Source organism: Arachis duranensis, chromosome 5 (genome assembly GCF_000817695.3).
Source record: "Arachis duranensis cultivar V14167 chromosome 5, aradu.V14167.gnm2.J7QH, whole genome shotgun sequence".
NCBI classification, from domain to species: domain Eukaryota; kingdom Viridiplantae; phylum Streptophyta; class Magnoliopsida; order Fabales; family Fabaceae; genus Arachis; species Arachis duranensis.
Window position 1 is genome coordinate 15,169,816 of NC_029776.3, and position 21,005 is coordinate 15,190,820.

Consider the following 21,005-nt stretch of genomic DNA (forward strand, 5'->3'; position numbering starts at 1 on the left):
TAAATAAAAATTATCATTTTAAATTAATTAAATTTTAACATTCAACTAACTTTAATTTTATATTTTAAAATCTTAAATAATTTAAAAAAACAAAACAAAAACACATGAAAAGAAAAAAAAAAGTTGTTCATCTAGCTTCGTGTTTTTCGTCTCCTCCCTCCTCTTCCTTCTCTCTGCTAAAGGAGAAGAAGAAGAAGCCCTCTAACCCTAAACCTTTTTTCTCGAGTTCCAATCAGTACTGTTTCTGTTGGATCCACTTAGACGGCGGCACCGGCGTCTTCTACTTCCTCTCTTTTGTCAGAGCTGCTCACCATCTCCTCTAGTTGTGCATGGTTCAAATCTGTTGCAGCTGCGAGAAATGAAACCCGTCATGTACCACTGCTTACTGCTTGCCTGAAGCTTTCCTCTGCTTTGCTCTGCTCCACTGCATTGAAGCACAACAAGTCCATCGCCGTACCAAGAAGATCCTGCTCTCTCCTCGACTCCGCTATCTCTTCTGACTCCGTGATTGTAAATTGGTGGCAGAGAAGCAAATTGGGGCTGAGATTTTGTTAAATATTAGCATGCTTTAGCCTTGCTCATGCCATTATTAATTGGAATTTCTTCGAACGGAACATGATTTTAATCACATGATTGTCTGAATTTTAATCACTTTTTGTTTCCTATTTGATTCAATCTCTTTATTTTGTTTTGTTATTCTTGTCAATATAATGTATCAATGCCTCTGTTATTAGGATTTTTCTGTTTTGCCAAAAATCTGTAATATGGTGAACTTTTTGGTTTCATGGATGCTTACCCTTTTTCATATTTTAATAAGTATTTATGTGCTTAGAAGAGCAATTGACTCCGGTTGCAAATTCGGATTGTTGGTAGAAGGAATGCAAATTGGGACTGGTTTTCTAGTTGTTGGTGGACTAGCCTAGCTTGCTGAATTGATTAATTCATTAATAAAAGGGAGTGGTGTCATAATCTGCATTGACTCTGAAACAAGAAGTGATGTTTTGGTTCCTTCAGTTTCTTGTATGGTTGGCGAACTAAGATAAAAATGACTCTCTTTAGAAGGCCATTTTATTGTTCCGTACTAGAAATTTCTATGACTTATTTTGGGTTCATGGCTTGATGTTTTGAACTCATGAGAAAAAAAAATATAGGAGGTTTGCTTCTAAATATCCTTCTTTTGTTCCATGATTTTAAAATGTTATGATAAATTTTTCAAGTGGTACAAGGCTTTTAAAATGTTATGATAAATGTTATGATAAACTTCCATCCTTTTCGAAGATCCCCCCTTCTGAGAGCTTGCACAATGTTACTGTACTATTCAACAGTAGAAGATATCATTATATTAAAACTTCAAAGGCTGATAAAATTTTATATGAATGTGAACTATTAAAGGAATTTGCATTCTTTATCTTTGCTCCAACAAGTTTGATTGCTTCTGCAGTTCTGTACATATCATCTGTGCCTATTGCAAAATCTGTAAAAAAACAGATGACAAATATATTAGAGAAATTACTCTTCATTAACAGACATAAAATTTTTAATAGAGAAACATAGGTTAGGAAGTATTTTAGTGGGAAAAAAAAGACTTGTATAAGAGATATTCACACTTCTAATGAAAACTTCACAAACTAAGACATGTCAAGCAAACATTTATATGCACTATGATAGATTACGCCTAATAAAAAATTAGTGCTTACATAAAAGCTCCATTTTTCCAATCATTTATTCAAAACAGAAAAAGCCTTTCATGATAACTACAGCATTGAAATTTTGTATTGTAGGACTAACAATAACAATAATCGAAAAGGATGGGAGTTTATCATAACATTTATCATAACATTTTAAAAGCCTTGTACCACTTGAAAAATTTATCATAACATTTTAAAATCATGGAACAAAAGAAGGATATTTAGAAGCAAACCTCCTATAAATTTTTTTTCTCATGAGTTCAAAATATCAAGCCATGAACCCAAAATAAGTCACAGAAATCTCTAGTATGGAATAATAAAATGGCCTTCTAAAGAGAGTCATTTTTATCTTAGTTCGCCAACCATACAAGAAACTGAAGGAACTGAGACATCACTTCTTGTTTCAGAGTCAATGCAGATTATGACACCACTCCCTTCTATTAATGAAGAGTAAACTACCATTTCTACCCACGAAAGTTGAAAACTCTGACATATCTACCCATAGAAAAAGGAAATTACCATTTGTACCTATAAAGATTGACTTTCGCAAGTAAAATTACCCAAACCCTAAATAATTACGTAAAATTCTCAAATTACCCTCTTCTTTTCTCTCAGGCACCCACCAGCACTCACTATCTGCAACACCTAAACCACCATTACTGTAGCATCATCTTCCTTCCTACTGTCTCTCTCTCTCTCTCTATCACTCACTTACCCATTTTTTCTCTCTCACCTCTTGAACATCAACATAACCCAACCACTGTCCTCTTCAAAATCACAAAAAAGAACAAACTCAAATCAAATTGAAGAATAGAACATGCACAGATTCAAAATAAAATCCTAATTTCTTAGAACCTTCCCAAAAAATTGACAATTTCTCAGATTTCAGATCACCATATTTTCGTTGCAAATAACACAGAACACGAATTTAATTTTGGCGACACTGAGAGGAGATGATAAAGGCGCATCGCTAGGAGAAGAAGAGAGCAGTGATGCCAAGAGAAGGAGAAGACGAAGTGTTCTTCCTCCTCTTTGGGCTCCCTCAACAACGACGACGATGCAATAGCGGCGGCAAGTTCCCACATTGCTAGTGCGGTCTCCCTTCCCCTCCTCTTCTCTTCTTCTTCCTCGGGTGGGGGTGTGTGTAATGTCTTCGTGTGTGAGTTTTGGAGGAAAAAGGGGTGGTGGTTGGGTAAAGAGGGTTAGGGTTAGAAAGGTGGCTGGGTAAAGGGGGTGGTGATGGAATTTGAAATTAGAAAGGAAAAGGGGGTGGTGATTGGGTGAAGAGGGTTAGAGTTAGAAAGTTGGCTGGGTGAAGAGGGTTAAGGTTAGAAAGGTGGCTGGGTGAAGGGGTGGTGGTGAAACTTGAGATTAGAAAGGAAAAGAGGGTGGTGGCTGGGTAAAGATGGTGAAGGGAATGGTGGTGAAATTTGATATTAGAAAGGGAAAAGGGATGGTGGCTGGGTGAAGAGGGTGAAGGGGGTGGTGGTGGAATTTGAGATTAAAAAGAGAAAGGGGGTGGTGGCTGGGTGAAAAGGGTGAAGGGGTGGTGGTGGGATTGGAAATTAGAAAAGTAATGGTGAAAATAAGGGTAATTTAGGGATTTTAAGTAATTTTTTAGTGTTTGGATAATTTTGTTATGCGGAACCCATATTTTATGGGTACAAATAGTAATTTCCTTTTTCTATGGGTAGATATGTCAGCGTTTTTAACTTTTGTGGGTAGAAATAGTAGTTTACTCATTAATGAATTAATCAATTCAGCAAGCTAGGCTAGTCCACCAACAACTAGAAAGCCAGTCCCAATTTGCATTCCTTCCACCAACAATCCAAATTTGCAACCAGAGTCAATTGCTCTTCTAAGCACATAAATACTTATTAAAATATGAAAAAGGGTAAGCATCCATGAAACCAAAAAGTTCACCATACTACAAATTTTTGGCAAAACAGAGAAATCCTAATAACAGAGGCATTGATACATTATATTGACAAGAACAAAGAAACAAAATAAAGAGATTGAATAAAATAGAAAAAAAAGTGATTAAAATTCAGACAATCATGTGATTAAAATCATGTTCCGTTCAAAGAAATTCCAATTAATAATGGCATGAGCAAGGCTAAAGCATGCTAATATTTAACAAAATTCTAGCCCCAATTTGCTTCCCTATCACCAATTTGCAATCACGGAGTCAGAAGAGATAGCGGGGTCAAGGAGAGAGCAGGATCTTCTTGGTACGGCGATGGACTTGCTGCGCTTCAGTGCAGCGGAGCAGAGCAGAACAGAGGAAAGCTTCATGCAAACAGTAAGTAGTGGTACATGACGGACTTCGTCTCTCGCAACTGCAACAGATTCGAACCACGCACAACTAGAGGAGATGGTGAGCAGCTCTGACAAAAGAGAGGAAGCAGAAGACCCCGGTACCGCCGTCTCTGTGGATCCAACAGAAACAGTACTGATTGGAGCTCGAGAAAAAAGGTTTAGGGTTAGAGGGCTTCTTCTTCTTCTCCTTTAGCAGAGAGAAGGAAGAGGAGGGAGGAGACGAAGAACACGAAGCTATATAAACAACTTTTTTAATTTTTTTTGTTTTCTTTTCATGTGTTTTTGTTTTGTTTTTTTAAATTATTTAAGATTTTAAAATATAAAATTAAAATTAGTTGAATGTTAAAATTTAATTAATTTAAAATGATAATTTTTATTTAACGTAAAAAAAGGACATTTAAGTCTTTTTTTTGTATATTTATATAAAAAATATTTTTTATTTTTATTAAATTATAAGGGTATTTTAGTAAAAATAATGTTAAGATATATATATTTTAAAAAAATAAAAATTAAATGCTAACTGAGATAATATAATCCACATAACGTTTTATTATTTGTCCACGTTTTTATTATATCGATACGTATAAATTTATCATGGTACCATAGCAAACACTTTTATAGTTTAATGAATTAATTAATCAAATATCTAAATAAAGAATAAAACCTACAACTAATAATAAGTACGTCAAATATATGAATCATGATTATGTTGATTTTCATCATTGATAGGGCTAGCTAAAGTAATATGTAATATAAATTTATATATCTTTAGTAATCATTTAATGTGATTTTTATATAAATTAAACAAATTAATAAAAAATACAAATAAAAACATAAATTAAATAAATATTTTTTGTGCATCACATGGTACATACACTAACATTTATCATTCTATGTTTATTATATTTAAAATTATTTATTTTATTTTGATAATAATTAATGAATACAAAATAAAAAAAATTAACTACTTTAAATTGATTTTTATTGTCTTTCAAATATTTTTAAAACTAAATCACTTAACACATTAACTCATCTCACGTTATTGAGAACTCTTTCATACATTTATTAACAATAACATAAGTTAAAAAACAAGCATTGTTATAAAATAACTAAATAAGAAAGATAAAATAAAGAAATATAAATGAAAGACTCTAGTATTAATATTCATTAATATTAATATTATCCTACCATAATAACTATGATTTATATATTAATATTATATTTGTAATATGAAGAGAAAGAAAAGCTTTGTAGAGAGAGAAAAAATACTTTTATTGATGTGTAAATGGCTTCTGATCAAGCCTTCTATTTATACTTGTGAAAGTCTAACTTTCTTCAACATTATTAATTACAATCTATCTTGAGAATGTTAGCTTCTCATAGGAATGGGCATCCACGTCCCATTCTTATCACAACACTCCATCTTGGATGTCCATTTAGGATTATTGCCTCGTTAAAACCTTACTAAAGAAAAACCCAGTGGGAAAAAAACCTTAGTGAAGGAAAAAGAGTACAATATCCTTTAGTGATGGGGACTGCCTCATTAAAAACCTTGTCAAGAAAAACCTAATAGAAAAAAACCTGACCAAGAAAAAAAAGTACAGTTTCCCCCTCTTGCCGACATCATTTAATGTCTCGAAATTGGCGCATCCCAATCTCATGTACCAATCTTTCAAAGGAGGATTTTGGGAGTGACTTTGTGAATAAATCTGCCAGATTGTCACTTGAACGAATCTGTTGGACATCAATTGTCCCTTGATTTTGAAGATCATGAGTGAAGAAAAATTTAGGAGAAATATGCTTTGTTCTATCACCTTTGATATATCTGCCTTTAAGTTGAGCAACACATGCTGTATTATCTTCAAACAGGACAGTTGGAGCTATCTTATGGTCAATTAATCCACATGATGACATAATATATTGGATCAAACTCCTGAGCAAAAAACACTCGCGACTAGCTTCATGTATCGCGAGTATTTCAGCATGATTAGAGGAGGTTGCAGCAATCGTCTATTTCGTGGACCTCCATGATATAACTGTTCCACCATATGTAAACAGATATCCTGTTTGAGATCTCCCTTTATGTGGATCAGACAAGTAGCCAGCATCTGCATAGCCAACTAGTTGTGACTTGGATCCATAGGGATAAAATAATCTCATATCAACCGTTCCATGAAAATATCGAAAGATTTGTTTAATTCCACTCCAATGTCTTCTGGTTGGAGAGGAACTATACCTTGCTAGTAAATTCACTGCGAATGATATGTCAGGTCGCGTATTATTACCAAGATACATTAGCGCTCCAATGGCACTAAGATATGGTACTTCAGGACCAAGGATATCTTCATTCTCTTCTTTAGGACAAAATTGATCCTTTTTCACATCCAAAGATCTTATGATCATTAGAGTACTTAATGGATGTGACTTATCCATATAAAATCTCTTCAAGATTTTCTCTGTGTATGTTGTTTGATGAATAAAGATCCCTTTTTTTATATGCTCGATCTGTAGGCCGAGACAAAATTTAGTTCTTCCAAGATCTTTCATTTCAAACTCTTCTTTTAGAGTTTTTATAATTGTTGGAATCTCTTCAGGAGTTCCAATTATATTTAAATCATCAACGTACACAGCAATTATAATGAACCCAGATGCAGATTTCTTTATAAAAACACATGGACAGATATCATCATTATTGAATCCATTTTTGGCCAGATACTCAGTAAGACGATTATACCACATTCGTCCAGATTACTTTAGACCGTATAACGATCTTTGCAATTTGACTGAATATAACCCTTGTGAATATTCATTGGATGGTTTAGATATCTTTAATCCTTCAGGGACTTTCATATAGATATCACGATCTAATGAGCCATATAAATAGGTTGTTACCACATCCATTAAATGCATATGCAGTTTATAATATGCAGATAAACTGACCAAATAACGCAATGTTATCGCATCCACTACAGGGGAATATGTTTCTTTATAATATATACCGGGCCTTTGTAAAAAACATTGTGCCACAAGTCGGGCTTTATAGCGCACAACTTCATTTTTCTCATTTCGTTTTCTCACAAATATCCACCGGTATCCAATAGGTTTTACATCTTCTGGTGTATGGACTACAAGTCCGAAGACTTCACGTTTTGCAAGTGAGTCTAATTCAGCCTTCATGGCTTCTTTCCATTTTGGTCAATCATTCCTTTGTCGATATTCTTCGACTGATCTTGGCTTAAGATCCTTACTTTCATGCATTATATTCAATGCCACATTATATGCAAATATTTCATTGACAATTGTCTTATTTCGGTTCCATTTCTTTCTTGTAAAGACATAATTTATCGAGATCTCATTATTTTCATAATTTTTAGGTACCTAAACGTCTTCTGGCATTAAAATTATATCAGAATTTTGGACAACTGCATGTGTCACTACTATTTCTTTTTCAACAGGAATATTATTTACCTATTTTCTCTTTCGAGGATTTTTATCTTTGGAACTGATAGACCTGCCATGCTTCTGGCGTGTATTTACTTCAGTGGCTATTTGTCCTACTGGGACATCAATTCGAATTGGGGCATTTTTCGTCCTGCCACGCTTTTGGCGTGAATTTGCTTCAGTGGCTACTTGTCCTACTGGGACATCAATTCGAATTGGGGCATTTTCCGCTAGTATATAAGATTTGGTTATCCTCTTTGTATCGAAAAATGCATCAGGCAATTCATTTGCTATTCTTTGCAAATGTATAATCTTTTGAACTTCTAGTTCACATTGCCTTGATCGAGAATCTAAATGCATCAACGATGATGCATTCCAATTAAGTTCCTTTTCAGGAAGCTTATTCTCTCCCCCTAATGTTGGAAATTTTGATTCATCAAAATGACAATCCGCAAACCGTGCTTTAAATACATCTCCAGTTTGTATCTCAAGATACCTCACTATAGAGGGAGAATCATATCCAACATAGATCCCAATTTTCTTTGGGATCCCATTTTGATGCAATTAGGTGGTGCAATAGGAACATATATCGCACACCCAAATATTCTTAAATGGGAGACATTTGACTGCTGGCCAAAAGCTAATTGCATAGGAGAGAACTGATGGTAACTCGTTGGCCTCAAACGAATAAGTGCTGCGGCATGTAAAATAGCATGCCCCAAACCGAAGTTGGGAGATTTGTTCTCATAAGTAAGGGTCTAGCAATTAATTGGAGGCGCTTAATAAGTAATTCTGCTAACGCATTTTGTGTGTGAACATAAGCTACTGAATTTTCAACACTTATTCCATTAGCCATACAATAAGCGTCAAATGCTTGGGAAGTAAATTCACCAGCATTATCAAGATGAATTGTTTTGATTGGATTTTCTGGAAATTTTGCTTTTAATCGAATAATTTGAGCCAGTAATCTCGCAAACGCCAGGTTGCGAGAAGATAATAAGCACACATGTGATAATTTCGAAGATGCGTCTATAAGGACTATAAAATGTCTAAAAGATCCACATGGTGGATGAATAGGTCCACATATATCACCTTGAATCCTTTCTAGGAATTCAGGGAACTCAAATCCAACATTTACTGGTGATGGCCTTAAAATTAACTTTCCATGAGAACATGCAGCACAACAAAATTCACTAGTTTTAAGAATCTTTTGGTTCTTTAGTGAATATCCATGAGAGTTTTCAATAATTCTCCTCATCATAGTTGTTTCTGGATGACCCAATCTATCATGCCAAGTTATGAATTTATTTGGGCTAGTAAACTTCTGGTTTACAGTGGCATGTGATTCAATTGCACTAATCTTGGTATAATATAATCCAGATGAAAGTGAGGACAACTTTTCTAATATAACTTTTTTATTTGAATCATGAGTTGTGATACAAAAGTACTCATGATTTTCCTCATTCATAGTCTCAATATGATATCCATTTCAGCGAATATCTTTGAAACTCAACAAGTTCCTTCGAGACTTGGTAGACAACAATGCATTATTTATTATGAATTTTGTTCCTCCGAGAAACAAAATTATAGCTCTTCCGGAGCCTTCAATCACATTGCTTGAGCCAATAATAGTATTAACATTTTCTTCTTTTGGCACAAGATGGGTAAAATATATATCACTTTTAAGAATAGTGTGCGAACTTGCACTATCCACAAGGAAAATATCTTCAGAATATGTCCTTGCCATTTTTCTTCAAAAACAAATGATAATAATAATAAAATAAGTAGAAGTACATGCACAGTAAAATTATTCACATGAATACTTAACAAACACATACATATATCAAACTATTCCATCATTGATCAAATAGCCAATATTTCTTTCAGAATCCTTAAAGAAATTAGATACATCATAATGAGTGGTAGAATTTTTATCATTTGAAACAAAATTTGTTTTCTTTTCTTTGTCATCCTTTTTCAAGGATGCTTGATAAAGATCAACTAAGTACCTTGGGGTATGACAGGTACGTGACCAATGGCCCTTTCCACCACAATAGAAGCATTTATCCTCAATTGATTTATTTTGCCCATTGTTTCTTTCTTTATTCCACTTCTGGTGAGATTCTTTCTTATGAACATAATTTCTTTTCCTTCCATAATTTTTCTTGTTATCAAAATCTTACCATTTACCTCTTTTGAGGTTATAATTTGCCACATTTGCTTCAGGAAATGAGGCGGCGCCAGCTAAGCGCACTTCATGATTTCTTAAGAGTAACTCATTGTTGCGTTCAGCAACAAGAAAGTAAGAAATTAGCTCATAATAATTTTTAAATTCTTTTTCTCGATTGCTACTGCAGGAGCACATTCGAGGTATGGAAGGTCGAGAAAAATTTCTCTAACATATCGGACTTGAGGAAGTATCATATGATTGTACCTTTCTTCAAGGTCTTTCTACAGATCTGCAGGATCTTTTAATGTGGAATATTCATTTTTCAATCATACTTCAAGATGACGACAAAGGAAAAATATAGCTTTATCTTTATCCTTTTGGGATGTATTATTTTTAGCCTTAATGGTATTTTCAAGATCCATTGAATCAAGATGGATTTTAGCATATAGTATCCAAATATATCAAAAGCATTATATTCAAGATGAAAGAGTTTCGACATAATAAAAATTTGTTACCTGGAGTCTTCCTAAAATTTCGTTAGAGTTTCGTGCTGATAACGTATTATAAAATAACTAAATAAGGAAAATAAAATAAAAAAATATAAATAAAAGACTCTAGTATTAATATTCACTAATATTAATATCATCCTACCATAATAACTATGATTTATATATTAATACTATATTTGTGATATGAAGAGAAAGAAAAGTTTGGTAGAGAGAGAAAAAATACTTTTATTGATGTGTAAATGGCTTCTAATCAAGCCTTCTATTTATACTTGTGAAAGTCTAACTTTTTTTAACATTATTAATTACAATCTATCTTAAAAATGTTAGTTTTTTATAGGAATTAGCATCCACATTCCCCATAAAAAATATTTGATAACAAAAAAATATTAATTAAAAATAGATAAAATTTATATTAAATAATAATTAATAAATATTAAATAAAATAAATTTTAGGTGATTTTTTTGTCTTTCTAACGTTAGTGTAATTATATCATACATTGTGTAGCATCCCTTTTGTGTAAATTGTTGTAGGATAAAGCCATAAAGGATATTAAATTTGAAGTGAATGCTATGGTGCCTATGGTCACTCAAGCCGTTTTTGGTGATTATACTATGTAGGATCATAATCCTCTAATTGGGCTCATCTGAGTTTTGGGCTTTTCCCTCCTGTAGATGCATTGGGAGTCCAGAGAAATTAGTAACAGTTTTTAAACCCAAAAAGTATCATGTCAATAAAAAAGAAAACCCAAAAAGAACCCAAGACGGTGAGAAAGCTTACCAAGGTCACGATAAAAAAAAAAAGGAAAAGCTTACCAAGGTGGAAAAATAAAAATTGCACACCATGATGTTGGCGAATTGCCTCATATATTTGTTAGTTGTTTGTGAATAACAGGCGCTAAGTAATATAATATGTTGATAACAACTAATAACTAACATCATTCATCCACGCACCTTTTGCTAGATGTGAATCGGCGAAATTCAAATGTAACTAAAAACGGTACGTATTTATAGACGTATGAAAAGGTTTTCAGTCCCTACACCTTCGCTATTGCAAATTCTACCCCTTCCCAGTGTCACATCCTTTTTTAGTTTCTTCTTTAGTCCACAATCTCGCTAACTAGCCATATGGCAGACCCTACTGTAGGTGAGGAACGCCGTGACCACAAGGACGTGGACGCCGGAGCCGCTTTCGTCCTCCAATCAAAAGGTAACGTAAAACCCCCCTACTCTCTCATCTAACTAACTATCAGTTTATCACACCGTGTGTGATCGTGGCTCGCTTATGGTTCTTGTGATGATGCTGATTGATTATGCTATCATATATATGTTGTTACGGTGAATGCATACATAGGGGAATGGTGGCACGCGGGTTTTCATTTAACGACGGCGATCGTTGGACCCACGATACTGACGCTGCCGTACGCGTTCAGAGGGTTGGGATGGGAGCTTGGTATCTTTTGCTTAACCACCATGGGAATCGTTACCTTCTACTCATACTTGCTCATGTCTAAAGTGCTTGCTCAATGCGAGAACGCTGGTCGCCGCCATATCCGCTTCCGAGAACTTGCCGCCGATGTTTTAGGTATGCAGAATATAATAGCACTTTTGATTTCTTAATTTTGCTTTTCCTTTCTAAGAATAGGTGATTGTCAGTTTGTCACGATACTTAATAAGAGATGCAGTCTAACTAACAATTAAAAGAAAATGAGTTAAAAGTCCATTTTAATTTAATAATATAAAATTAAATAATTTTTAAATTTTTAAAATTTACATAAAAATATTATTAAAATTTAATCATCAACTTAATTTTATGATAAAAAATAATAAATTCTGATAATTTTTTGATATTTCTCTAATTTTATACTATTACGTAAAAAATATATTTAGATGAGTAGTGGCTTTTAATAAATAATAAGATTTTTAACGTTTTTTTCCATAGAGGTGCACGTGGCTAATTTCATCTTCAACAAGCAGAGAGTAATAATAATTGGTGGTTTATAACTTATAACATATATGCACACCTGCTAACTGGTAACTTCACCCGTCATTTATAACTTAGTTTGACAAAATGCCATCACTGTCGGTGTAACGGCAAGAATCAATCCGCATCACTCGTACTTGTTGACACGCATCCACATTATTCGCTTAATTCAATTATTGTTCCTACTCCTAAGTGATTTAATCAACAAAGAATAAAAACAAGCATGTACACTTTCATAATCTGTTAATTATGAATTAATTTTATTGTTTTTTCCCCTCTTACCTAACACCTGAGAATAGCTCTAAACCATTTCCTTCGACAATGATACGTAGCTTAACTAAATTTCAAAGCTAAAATCTCTCATATGAATTACCTTTTGGTTGTGTTTATGTAGGATCGGGATGGATGTTCTATTTTGTGGTCTTTATACAAACAGGAATCAACTGTGGGATTGGCATAGGGGCAATCTTGCTTGCGGGCCAATGCCTTGAGGTTAGCAAGTTAGTTCGTTCTCTAATTTACCTATTTATCCTTATTCTTATCTATTTATTACTCGCCAATCCCAAAGGAGTTGAATTTTCTGACACAATGAATAAGAACAGAAAAATGAAATAAAATGAAACAACTGATAACATTTCTGTCTACTAACGCACACAAAATTTTCCCTTTGATTTTTATATAACAAATTTACACTGTATTTAAAACCAGTTTGAATATTGTATCAGAAATGCAAAATATTACATATCCCCTCTTTTGATACTATTTTCCTTTTTATCATCTTTGTTCTAGCTTTACCCTTTTTCCTACCACATGAGGCCATGTGTTGTGTAGAAATGTTAGCATTTGTTAATTGGCTAACTCCTGGCTATGATCTGCTTTATACATATGCTAACTAAAAATCTATGTAAGGGACTAATCTAGATGCTCTGTAAAATTCTAAAGCACAGATTCCATGTTGCTAATCTGCTATACTAGTTATATCTCGTCATTCTCTGCTTAAAGCTGAAAAAGCATATTTAATGGACAATGATGAAGTTAATTTCTTAATTAAGTCTCTGTATAAGACTATTGCCTTCTAGCAGGGTGAAATAATAACTAAAAATACATGACACGTGTCAATTTTAGGCTGATTAACGTTTTTCAGTCAGTTGTTAACTTCACATGTTTAGGATCTCTTACCATTTAACAATCTACCTTTTTTACTTTATAAGTATGCTAGTTAACACATTTGGCAATTGAACTTGATAGCCATATTTTTAATTTTTAATTTGGTTGCTTAATTTCGCATGTTCTCTTTATGCTGTGATCATCAGATCCTGTACTCAAGTATCTCACCGCATGGATCCCTGAAACTCCACGACTTTATAGCAATGGTGACAGTGGTTATGATAGTTCTATCTCAGCTTCCCACTTTCCACTCCCTCAGATACATCAACTTGTGTTCGCTCTTTCTCAGCCTCGGTTACACCGCTCTTATGGTGGGTGCCTGCATTCATGCAGGTACTACAACATACCTGATAATATTAATTTCAATTTAATTGCTTAATCAACTTCAAAGATTACAATGATACATTTTGCAGGTATGTCAGCAAACGCCCCTGCAAAGGATTATTCCTTAGAACCTAAGAAATCTTCAAGAGCCTTTAGTGCCTTCACTTCCATCTCCATAATTGCATCAATATTTGGGAATGGCATATTACCCGAGATACAAGTACCCACATTTCCAATTTTTTTTCCAAGTTAAACTAGCTTATTGTAATGTTGCTTGCTTAAGAAGCCATGTAAAATAGTAAAAATAGAAACAAGTTAAGTAGGTGAGAAATGTTTGTATCTCCAAATAAATGACCTTAAGTATGATCATGTCATTGTTAATACAGGCAACACTAGCGCCTCCTGCTTCTGGAAAGATGTTGAAGGGTCTTTGCATGTGCTATGGTGTCATAGGGTTGACTTTCTACTCTGCTGCAGTTTCTGGATATTGGGCTTTCGGAAACAAGTCAAGTTCAAACATCTTTAACAGTCTGTTACCAGATAATGGAACTTCTTTGGCTCCAACTTGGGTCCTTGCCATTGCAGTCATCTTTGTGCTCCTTCAACTCTTTGCCATTGGCCTGGTAAGTGTTCAATTATTCGTCTACAAGAATGATCAGAGAATATAGAAAGCTGAGAGAAATAACTATATATATGCCTCAACATATATACATGTCACAGGTTTACTCTCAAGTGGCTTATGAGATAATGGAGAAGAAATCAGGTGATGTGAATCAGGGGATGTTTTCCAAAAGGAATCTTGTTCCTAGGATAATTCTTCGATCAATTTACACAATATTATGTGGTTTTGTGGCAGCCATGCTTCCATTTTTTGGGGACATAAACGGTGTGGTGGGTGCTATTGGATTTATCCCTCTGGATTTCGTGCTGCCTATGCTTCTGTACAACATGACATACAAGCCTCCAAAGTCATCATTTACTTACTTAGTTAACACAACAATTATGGTGGTCTTCACTGGTGCTGGAATAATGGGTGCATTCTCTTCTATAAGGAAATTGGTTCTTGATGCCAGGCAATTTAAGCTTTTTGGCAATGAAGTTGTTGATTAGGTGAATTGTACATACAAGTTTTGTTAATTAAGAGTCCTTATTTTATGGACCAACTTCTAAGTGTCCTTCTCTGCCTGCTATTAAATGAAGGCCATTTGTTTTGGTCCATGACCAACCCGTTACAGTAAGCACTTTTTCTTTAGGGGAAGCCAATTATGTTTAAAAACTATGTAACTTTAATGTGCCACCATAAAAAGCTCGTCAAAACAACTCATAAATAGTTAAGCGGAAAAAAATAAAAAACCTGCGCATCCTATTTTATGAATTTTGTAATTGTTCTCTTGTTTGAGGATATTTCAGTTTATTATATTAAAATGTTGAAAAATATTTCGACGTTTAACTGTTTAAGTTAGTAAAAAAAAACTTTTTGAAGAATTTTCTTAGAGAAGGAGTTTAGAACATACCTCCTTGGCTCCTTATACATTCTTAAAAACCTACCTTATAATGAGCGAGTTATAAAATTAAAGTAAACGTTTCGTCCGAAGCACAGCTCAAATTTCACCGAGTCACAATAACCGGATGAATAATTATCAAACAGTAAAAGTTTATATTTTTATTTTATCAAATGCGACAAATTAAAACTAGTTAAAAGAGTTTCTTACAGCCTTAGCTTACTTGGTTCTATGATGTCAGATATGGGTTTTGTTAAGTAGGCAATGACTTTTATAAACAATGTATATAATAGGTTTTAAAATTGTTTTAATAAAAGAAAAAAATACTCCACTCCTAAATTATCTCTTAAATTTTAATATTAAAATAATCATTTGTACATCTAATAAATTAAACATCCAACTATTGTTAAATGTGCATGAGTAAATCGAATCAAAAGAAATAATCATCTAATTAAAAATAATAAATATTAAATCACTCTTCCACTTTAGTCCATGACAACAATAAAGACGTTTCATGACCCACAAACTCAGCCCAACAAAATATACAAATTCAATTATAATTTTAGTCTTTATCTTATCTTATAATTATCTTTATCTTTATCTCTATCTTATCTTTATTTACTTTTATCTTTCATAGGTCAATGCTCTATATATACTTAGTTTTACTTTCATAGTGAACAATTCAATCAATTAATAATCAATAAAATTTCTTCATTTTTTCTTTTCTTTTATTATTATTCTTTCACAATTTTATTATCTTTGCATACTCTTTCCGTTTTATTATGGTATCAGAGCTCCTCTTGAACTATGCTGACATCCATGGATCAAGGAGAAATGGCACACCAGCAACTTCATTCGGAGCCTCTTTTGGACCTTTCGTCAGCCCAACACTTTTCTTTCATGACACTTCCTTTCAATGAAGAAGCTCGTCCTTCAAACCAACTTGAGCTTTTGCCAAGTCCAACTACTCATTATCTTTGTTCTTTCAATACTTTTTCTACTGTTAACAATTCTTCAAATCGAGATTTATTCTTGAATACTTGGATCATTGATTCTGGTGCCACAAATCACATTGCATCAAATTTGTCTTGGTTTATTTCTTACACACAAATTTCTCCTATTATTGTTCATTTACCAAATGGTTCTCAAACTACTGTTTCCTATAAAGGCATCGTTCAATTTTCACCATCCTTGGTTCTTCATGATGTTCTTTACTTACCTCATTTCAACTTTAATATTATCTCTGTTTCAAAAATTACTTCAACACTCACATGTGAACTCACTTTTTCATCTTCTTCTTGCACTTTACAAAGCAACAATTTGGGGACGATTGATCTGGGAATGAGAGAGAGATTATATGTCTTTGAACCCAATTTCGGTAAAAATTCATCAACTACACACTCCATAAATTTCATCCAATCTCCACCCATTACACCTTCCAATATATGGTATTTTTGTTTAGGACATCTTTCTGGGCAAAGACTTAATCATTTACATAAACAATTTCCTTTTATCTCTATGCATCATGATGAGGTTTGTGATATTTGTCATCTTTCTAAGCAAAAGAAGCTTTCATTTTCTCAAAGTTTTAACAAAGCCAATGCAAGTTTTGATTTATTACATTTTGATATTTGGGGTCTGTTTCGACAAAATTCTATTCATAATCATAAATATTTTTTTACTATTGTTGATGATTTTAGCCGCTTTATATGGGTTACTTTATTAAAATCAAAAGGAGAAGTGCAAAATCAAATAAAAAATTTTATTACTTTAATTGAAACACAATTCAACTCCAAAGTCAAAACTATTCGTTCCGATAATGGACCAGAATTTATTTTACCTAATTTTTATGCTTCAAAAGGCATTATTCATCAACGTAGTTGTGTTGAAACTCCTTAACAAAATGGAAGGGTAGAACGCAAACATCAACATATTTTAAATATAGCTCGTGCTTTTATGTTTCAATCTGATTTACCATCATCTTTTTGGTCTTATGCTGTTAGACATGCTATTTATTTATTTAACAGAGTTTCATCATCCGCAATTAATTTTAAAACACCATTTGAAATTTTATTCAATCATCCACCAAATTATCATGACCTTAAATTTTTTGGATGCTTAAGTTTTGTTTCTACCCTAATGGCAAATAGATCAAAATTTGATCCAAGAGCCAAAAAGGCTGTATTTATTGGCTTTCAAAGTAGTTTTAAAGGATATATTGTTTATGTTTTAGAAGATAAAAGAATTGAGATTTCTAGAAACTTGATTTTTTATGAAATGATCTTGCTCTTAGTCACAAAAAATACCCAATTCCATACACTCAGTCCAACATTGCCAAACACACCTTCTCAAAAACAAGATTCAGTTAGTCTTCGAGTTGAACCCTTACCTATACCCATTGACCCAACTCCACCTAGTTCTTTATTTTCTCCAACAACCTCTCCTTCTTCCTCACTATCGTTACCTAGCCAAGTTGAACCCATGACAACCGAATCACCTTCAACAAAGATACCCATCTCTCCTTCCGCACTAGAAACCAGTCCACCATCACCTTTTCATCCCCCGTCACCTTCTTCACCACCTGAGCAACCCCATCCTCATCATTCTGACCGGCCTCACCGACCTCCAACATATCTCTCTGATTACTTGTGTAATTCTTCTCTCATCTCTACAAATCAATCTCCCTCAAAGTATAAGTATCTTTTATCTTTAGTCATGTCTTTTTCTTCTCTTTCATCTTCACATAAAAAGTTTCTTTTATCTCTACATCTTGAGTTAAGAAATTAACTAAATTAATTAGTGATGACAAACATTATTTTTGGCAAAATAAATAATTAGTGTTGATAAATTAATTAATGAGTGTATGTTGCTAATTATTTATTATTATGTTGCAGGCCTTAATTAAGTTGCAGCAGCCCAACCTCAAACAAAAGATATCAGCTAATGGGCTGAATAGTAAGTGAAAAATAAAGACAAGCCCAAGTCATTCATCTCAAGCAAAATTCATCAAAGAAGCAAAGCAAGGCACCAACGGGCTGTAGTAAAGAAGAACCCGATCCAAACCCGAAATTGATTTTCAATTTCCCACCATCTTGCCTTACCAGAAGCGACGTTCCTCTCCTTTCTAATCAAGTCACATCAAGGATTCAGAAAAGTAAGAAAGAGAAAGAGAAAAAGCTTCCTCCCTAAGCTAGTAACCAAAGAAGCAAGAGAGAGAAAATTTAAGCTTGAAGCACAGAAAGCTAAAACAGAAAATCCAAACCAAATCAAGCTTTGGTTAAAGGTAATCCATCTCATCTTGCTTGCATCAAATCTTCTTCTCTTCTTCCCAACTCTCTGCTCTATCCAAAAATGGCATTCAAGGAAAAGTTGTTCTCTGCCCTATTCTGTTTCACATCTACGGTCACAAGTGATACTTGGGGACCAAGTAGTTTTTCAATGGCTAAGATCAAGTTGACCATGAGAAGATTTCTATGGTTACTGCTTTGTGGCTTTCGGTCAAGACGAGAAAGTCAGAGGGAAAGTTTCTACTTTGGGGATTAAGGTGAAAAAGTGAATTTGTGGGTTGGTGAAGCTTAAGGCTCAAGGTGTTGACCTTGGAAGAAGAACCAAGCAACATGCAAGGAGATAAAAAGAAGCTTGCTGTTCATTCAGAAAAAAGGAGAGAAAACCAGAGAGTGAGAACAGTGTTCTGTTAAGAAGTTCATCTACTTGGATAATGCTTTCTATCAAAGAAGCATTCGGCCAATACTGAAGAACTGCATCTGAGGTTTGCAAATCTGGTTTTGCACATAGCTAAGAGGCTGCTGATGAAGTCAATCTCCTTCATGTTTTACTGATTGTAATGTACTTTTCAATGTTTATCATTCTGTAATTTCTAGTGAGAAAAGACATTGTGAGAAAACTCAAGTAAAAGCCATGAGTGGAAAAAGGCTGAGTGAAACACTTGAGAGAAAAGCCTAGAGTTATTTTCAGATTTCTTTAGGTATGTCTATGTCTTGTATCTTGTACCTGTAAGGTATCCCTTTCTTAGTTGGGTTAGCACTAAGAGTGAATAATTAGGTATTAGCATAGCCAATGTCAAGTTAGGTTAGAACTTGAGTGTAAAAGGATTGGGTCAATCCTGTGTTATTGGTGTATATAATACTGTTAACTATAGTGAAATTCTTCCATAGTTGTGGAGGAGACTGGATGTAGGTTGCATAACACAAGGCAACCGAACTAGGATACTTGTTGGTGTTAGCTTTTCTCTTCTCTGCTGTGTTCTGTTTTCTGATAATCATGAGACAAAAATAAATTGTCTCATAAATTTCCACTGCTGAGTTCAAACAGAATCAGAATTGCAAATCTGTTTTAAAAGGGTAATAACAACAACTGAAAAGGGAGGCATAGATTCAACCCCCCTTCTCTAAGCCTACCACAACCTTCAATTGGTATCAGAAGCTACGGTCTCAAGAATCAAGCTTAACCGCTTGGAGCAAAGATCCAATGGCGAACAATCTGGGCACAACCACAGTTGTCTACACCCTCACTGAAGGCCAGTCAAACAACCAGCCACCTTTCTTCAACGGGAAGAACTATTCCTACTGGAAAGAAAGTATAAGGATCTTCATCCAATCTATTGACTACAACATATGGAAGATCGTTGTGAGCGGTCCAAAGATTCCAACAAAAACTAGTGCTGATGGAGTGGTGACTCCAAAAGAAGAAACTGAATGGAATGAAGATGATAAGAAGAAGATAGAGCTGAATGCTAAAGCAATCAACCTTCTTCACTGTGCTATCAGCTTTGAAGAGTACCGAAAGGTGTCTAGATGCAAGGCAGCCAAAGAAATCTAGGAAAAACTCCAGGTTACACACGAAGGCATTAAACAAGTCAAAGAAACGAGGATTGATATGCTACGAAAAGAGTACGAGATGCTTAGCATGAAGGATGGAGAAAGCATTGATGAAGCGTTTGAGAGATTCTCAATCATAATCAACAACCTTGATGCTATGCGTACAAACTATGCAGAACAAACCTTGGTGAGAAAACTCCTTAGAAGCCTCACAAAAGAGTGGGAAAACACTGACACTGTCCTAACCGAGAGTAACAACATAAGTCGCATAACCTATGATAAGCTGAGAGGAAAACTCCTTGCCTATGAAGCCACACACACAAACACAGACTCAAAGAAAAAGGGAATAGCCCTCAAGTCACAAATAGAACCAAAAGAGAGTGAATCTAGTGATGGTATTTCAGATGACGAGCTTTTGTTTTTTGCTAGAAAATTTAGAAGGATGATGAAAAGCAAGGGCAAATACAAGGGTTCAAGTTCAAAGGAGCAAAAAATAGACTTGAGCAAGGTGACGTGTCATCATTGCAATGAGGCTAGACACTTCAAGTCAAACTGTCCAAAGCTCAAAAAGGAGGACAAAGGAAAGAAGGAAAGGAAGAGAGTACTCATGGAAGCTTGGGAAGATCTTGAGAATGACTCAAATGAAGAAGAAGAATCTGAAGGTGTAGACAAAGATTGTTTCATGGCTGGAAACAACAATCTTAATGAGGTAAATTATTATGATTTGACCATTGAGGACTTGCATGCTATTATTGATGATCTCACTCTAAATACATCAAAACTGCTTGACAAATACAATGAATGTAAATCTAAAAGAGATGTGTTAAGAGCTGAAAATGATTTTTTTAAAAGAAAAAGTAAAGGAAACTGAATGTGCTTTGGACATCATTGAAGAAAACAGATGTCTAAAATCTGAACTTGAATTCTGGAGCTACAGAAGCCCAATTGGCGCGCTCTCAATGGCGTTGGAAAGTAGACATCCTGGGCTTTCCAGCAATATATGAGTCCATACTTTGCCCAAGATTTGATGGCCCAAACCGGCGTTCAAAGTCACCCTCAGAATTCA

General features: G+C 34.2%; 1 protein-coding gene across 2 annotated transcripts; it reads left to right on the plus strand.

Moving 5' to 3' along the window:
- Positions 1-11,072: 11,072 nt before the first annotated feature.
- Positions 11,073-14,762, plus strand: LOC107488310 (probable GABA transporter 2). Of its 2 annotated transcripts, XM_016109038.3 has the most exons (8): positions 11,073-11,334; positions 11,479-11,709; positions 12,503-12,600; positions 13,422-13,608; positions 13,689-13,819; positions 13,986-14,222; positions 14,320-14,362; positions 14,456-14,762. In XM_016109038.3, the coding sequence occupies exons 1-8, from the start codon at positions 11,253-11,255 to the stop codon at positions 14,707-14,709; spliced, it is 1,263 nt and encodes a 420-aa protein (XP_015964524.1). In that variant the 5' UTR covers positions 11,073-11,252; the 3' UTR covers positions 14,710-14,762. The 2 variants fall into 2 exon arrangements, with proteins under 2 accessions (XP_015964524.1, XP_015964523.1); XM_016109037.3 differs by having other exon boundaries at positions 11,078-11,334; positions 14,320-14,762.
- Positions 14,763-21,005: the final 6,243 nt, after the last annotated feature.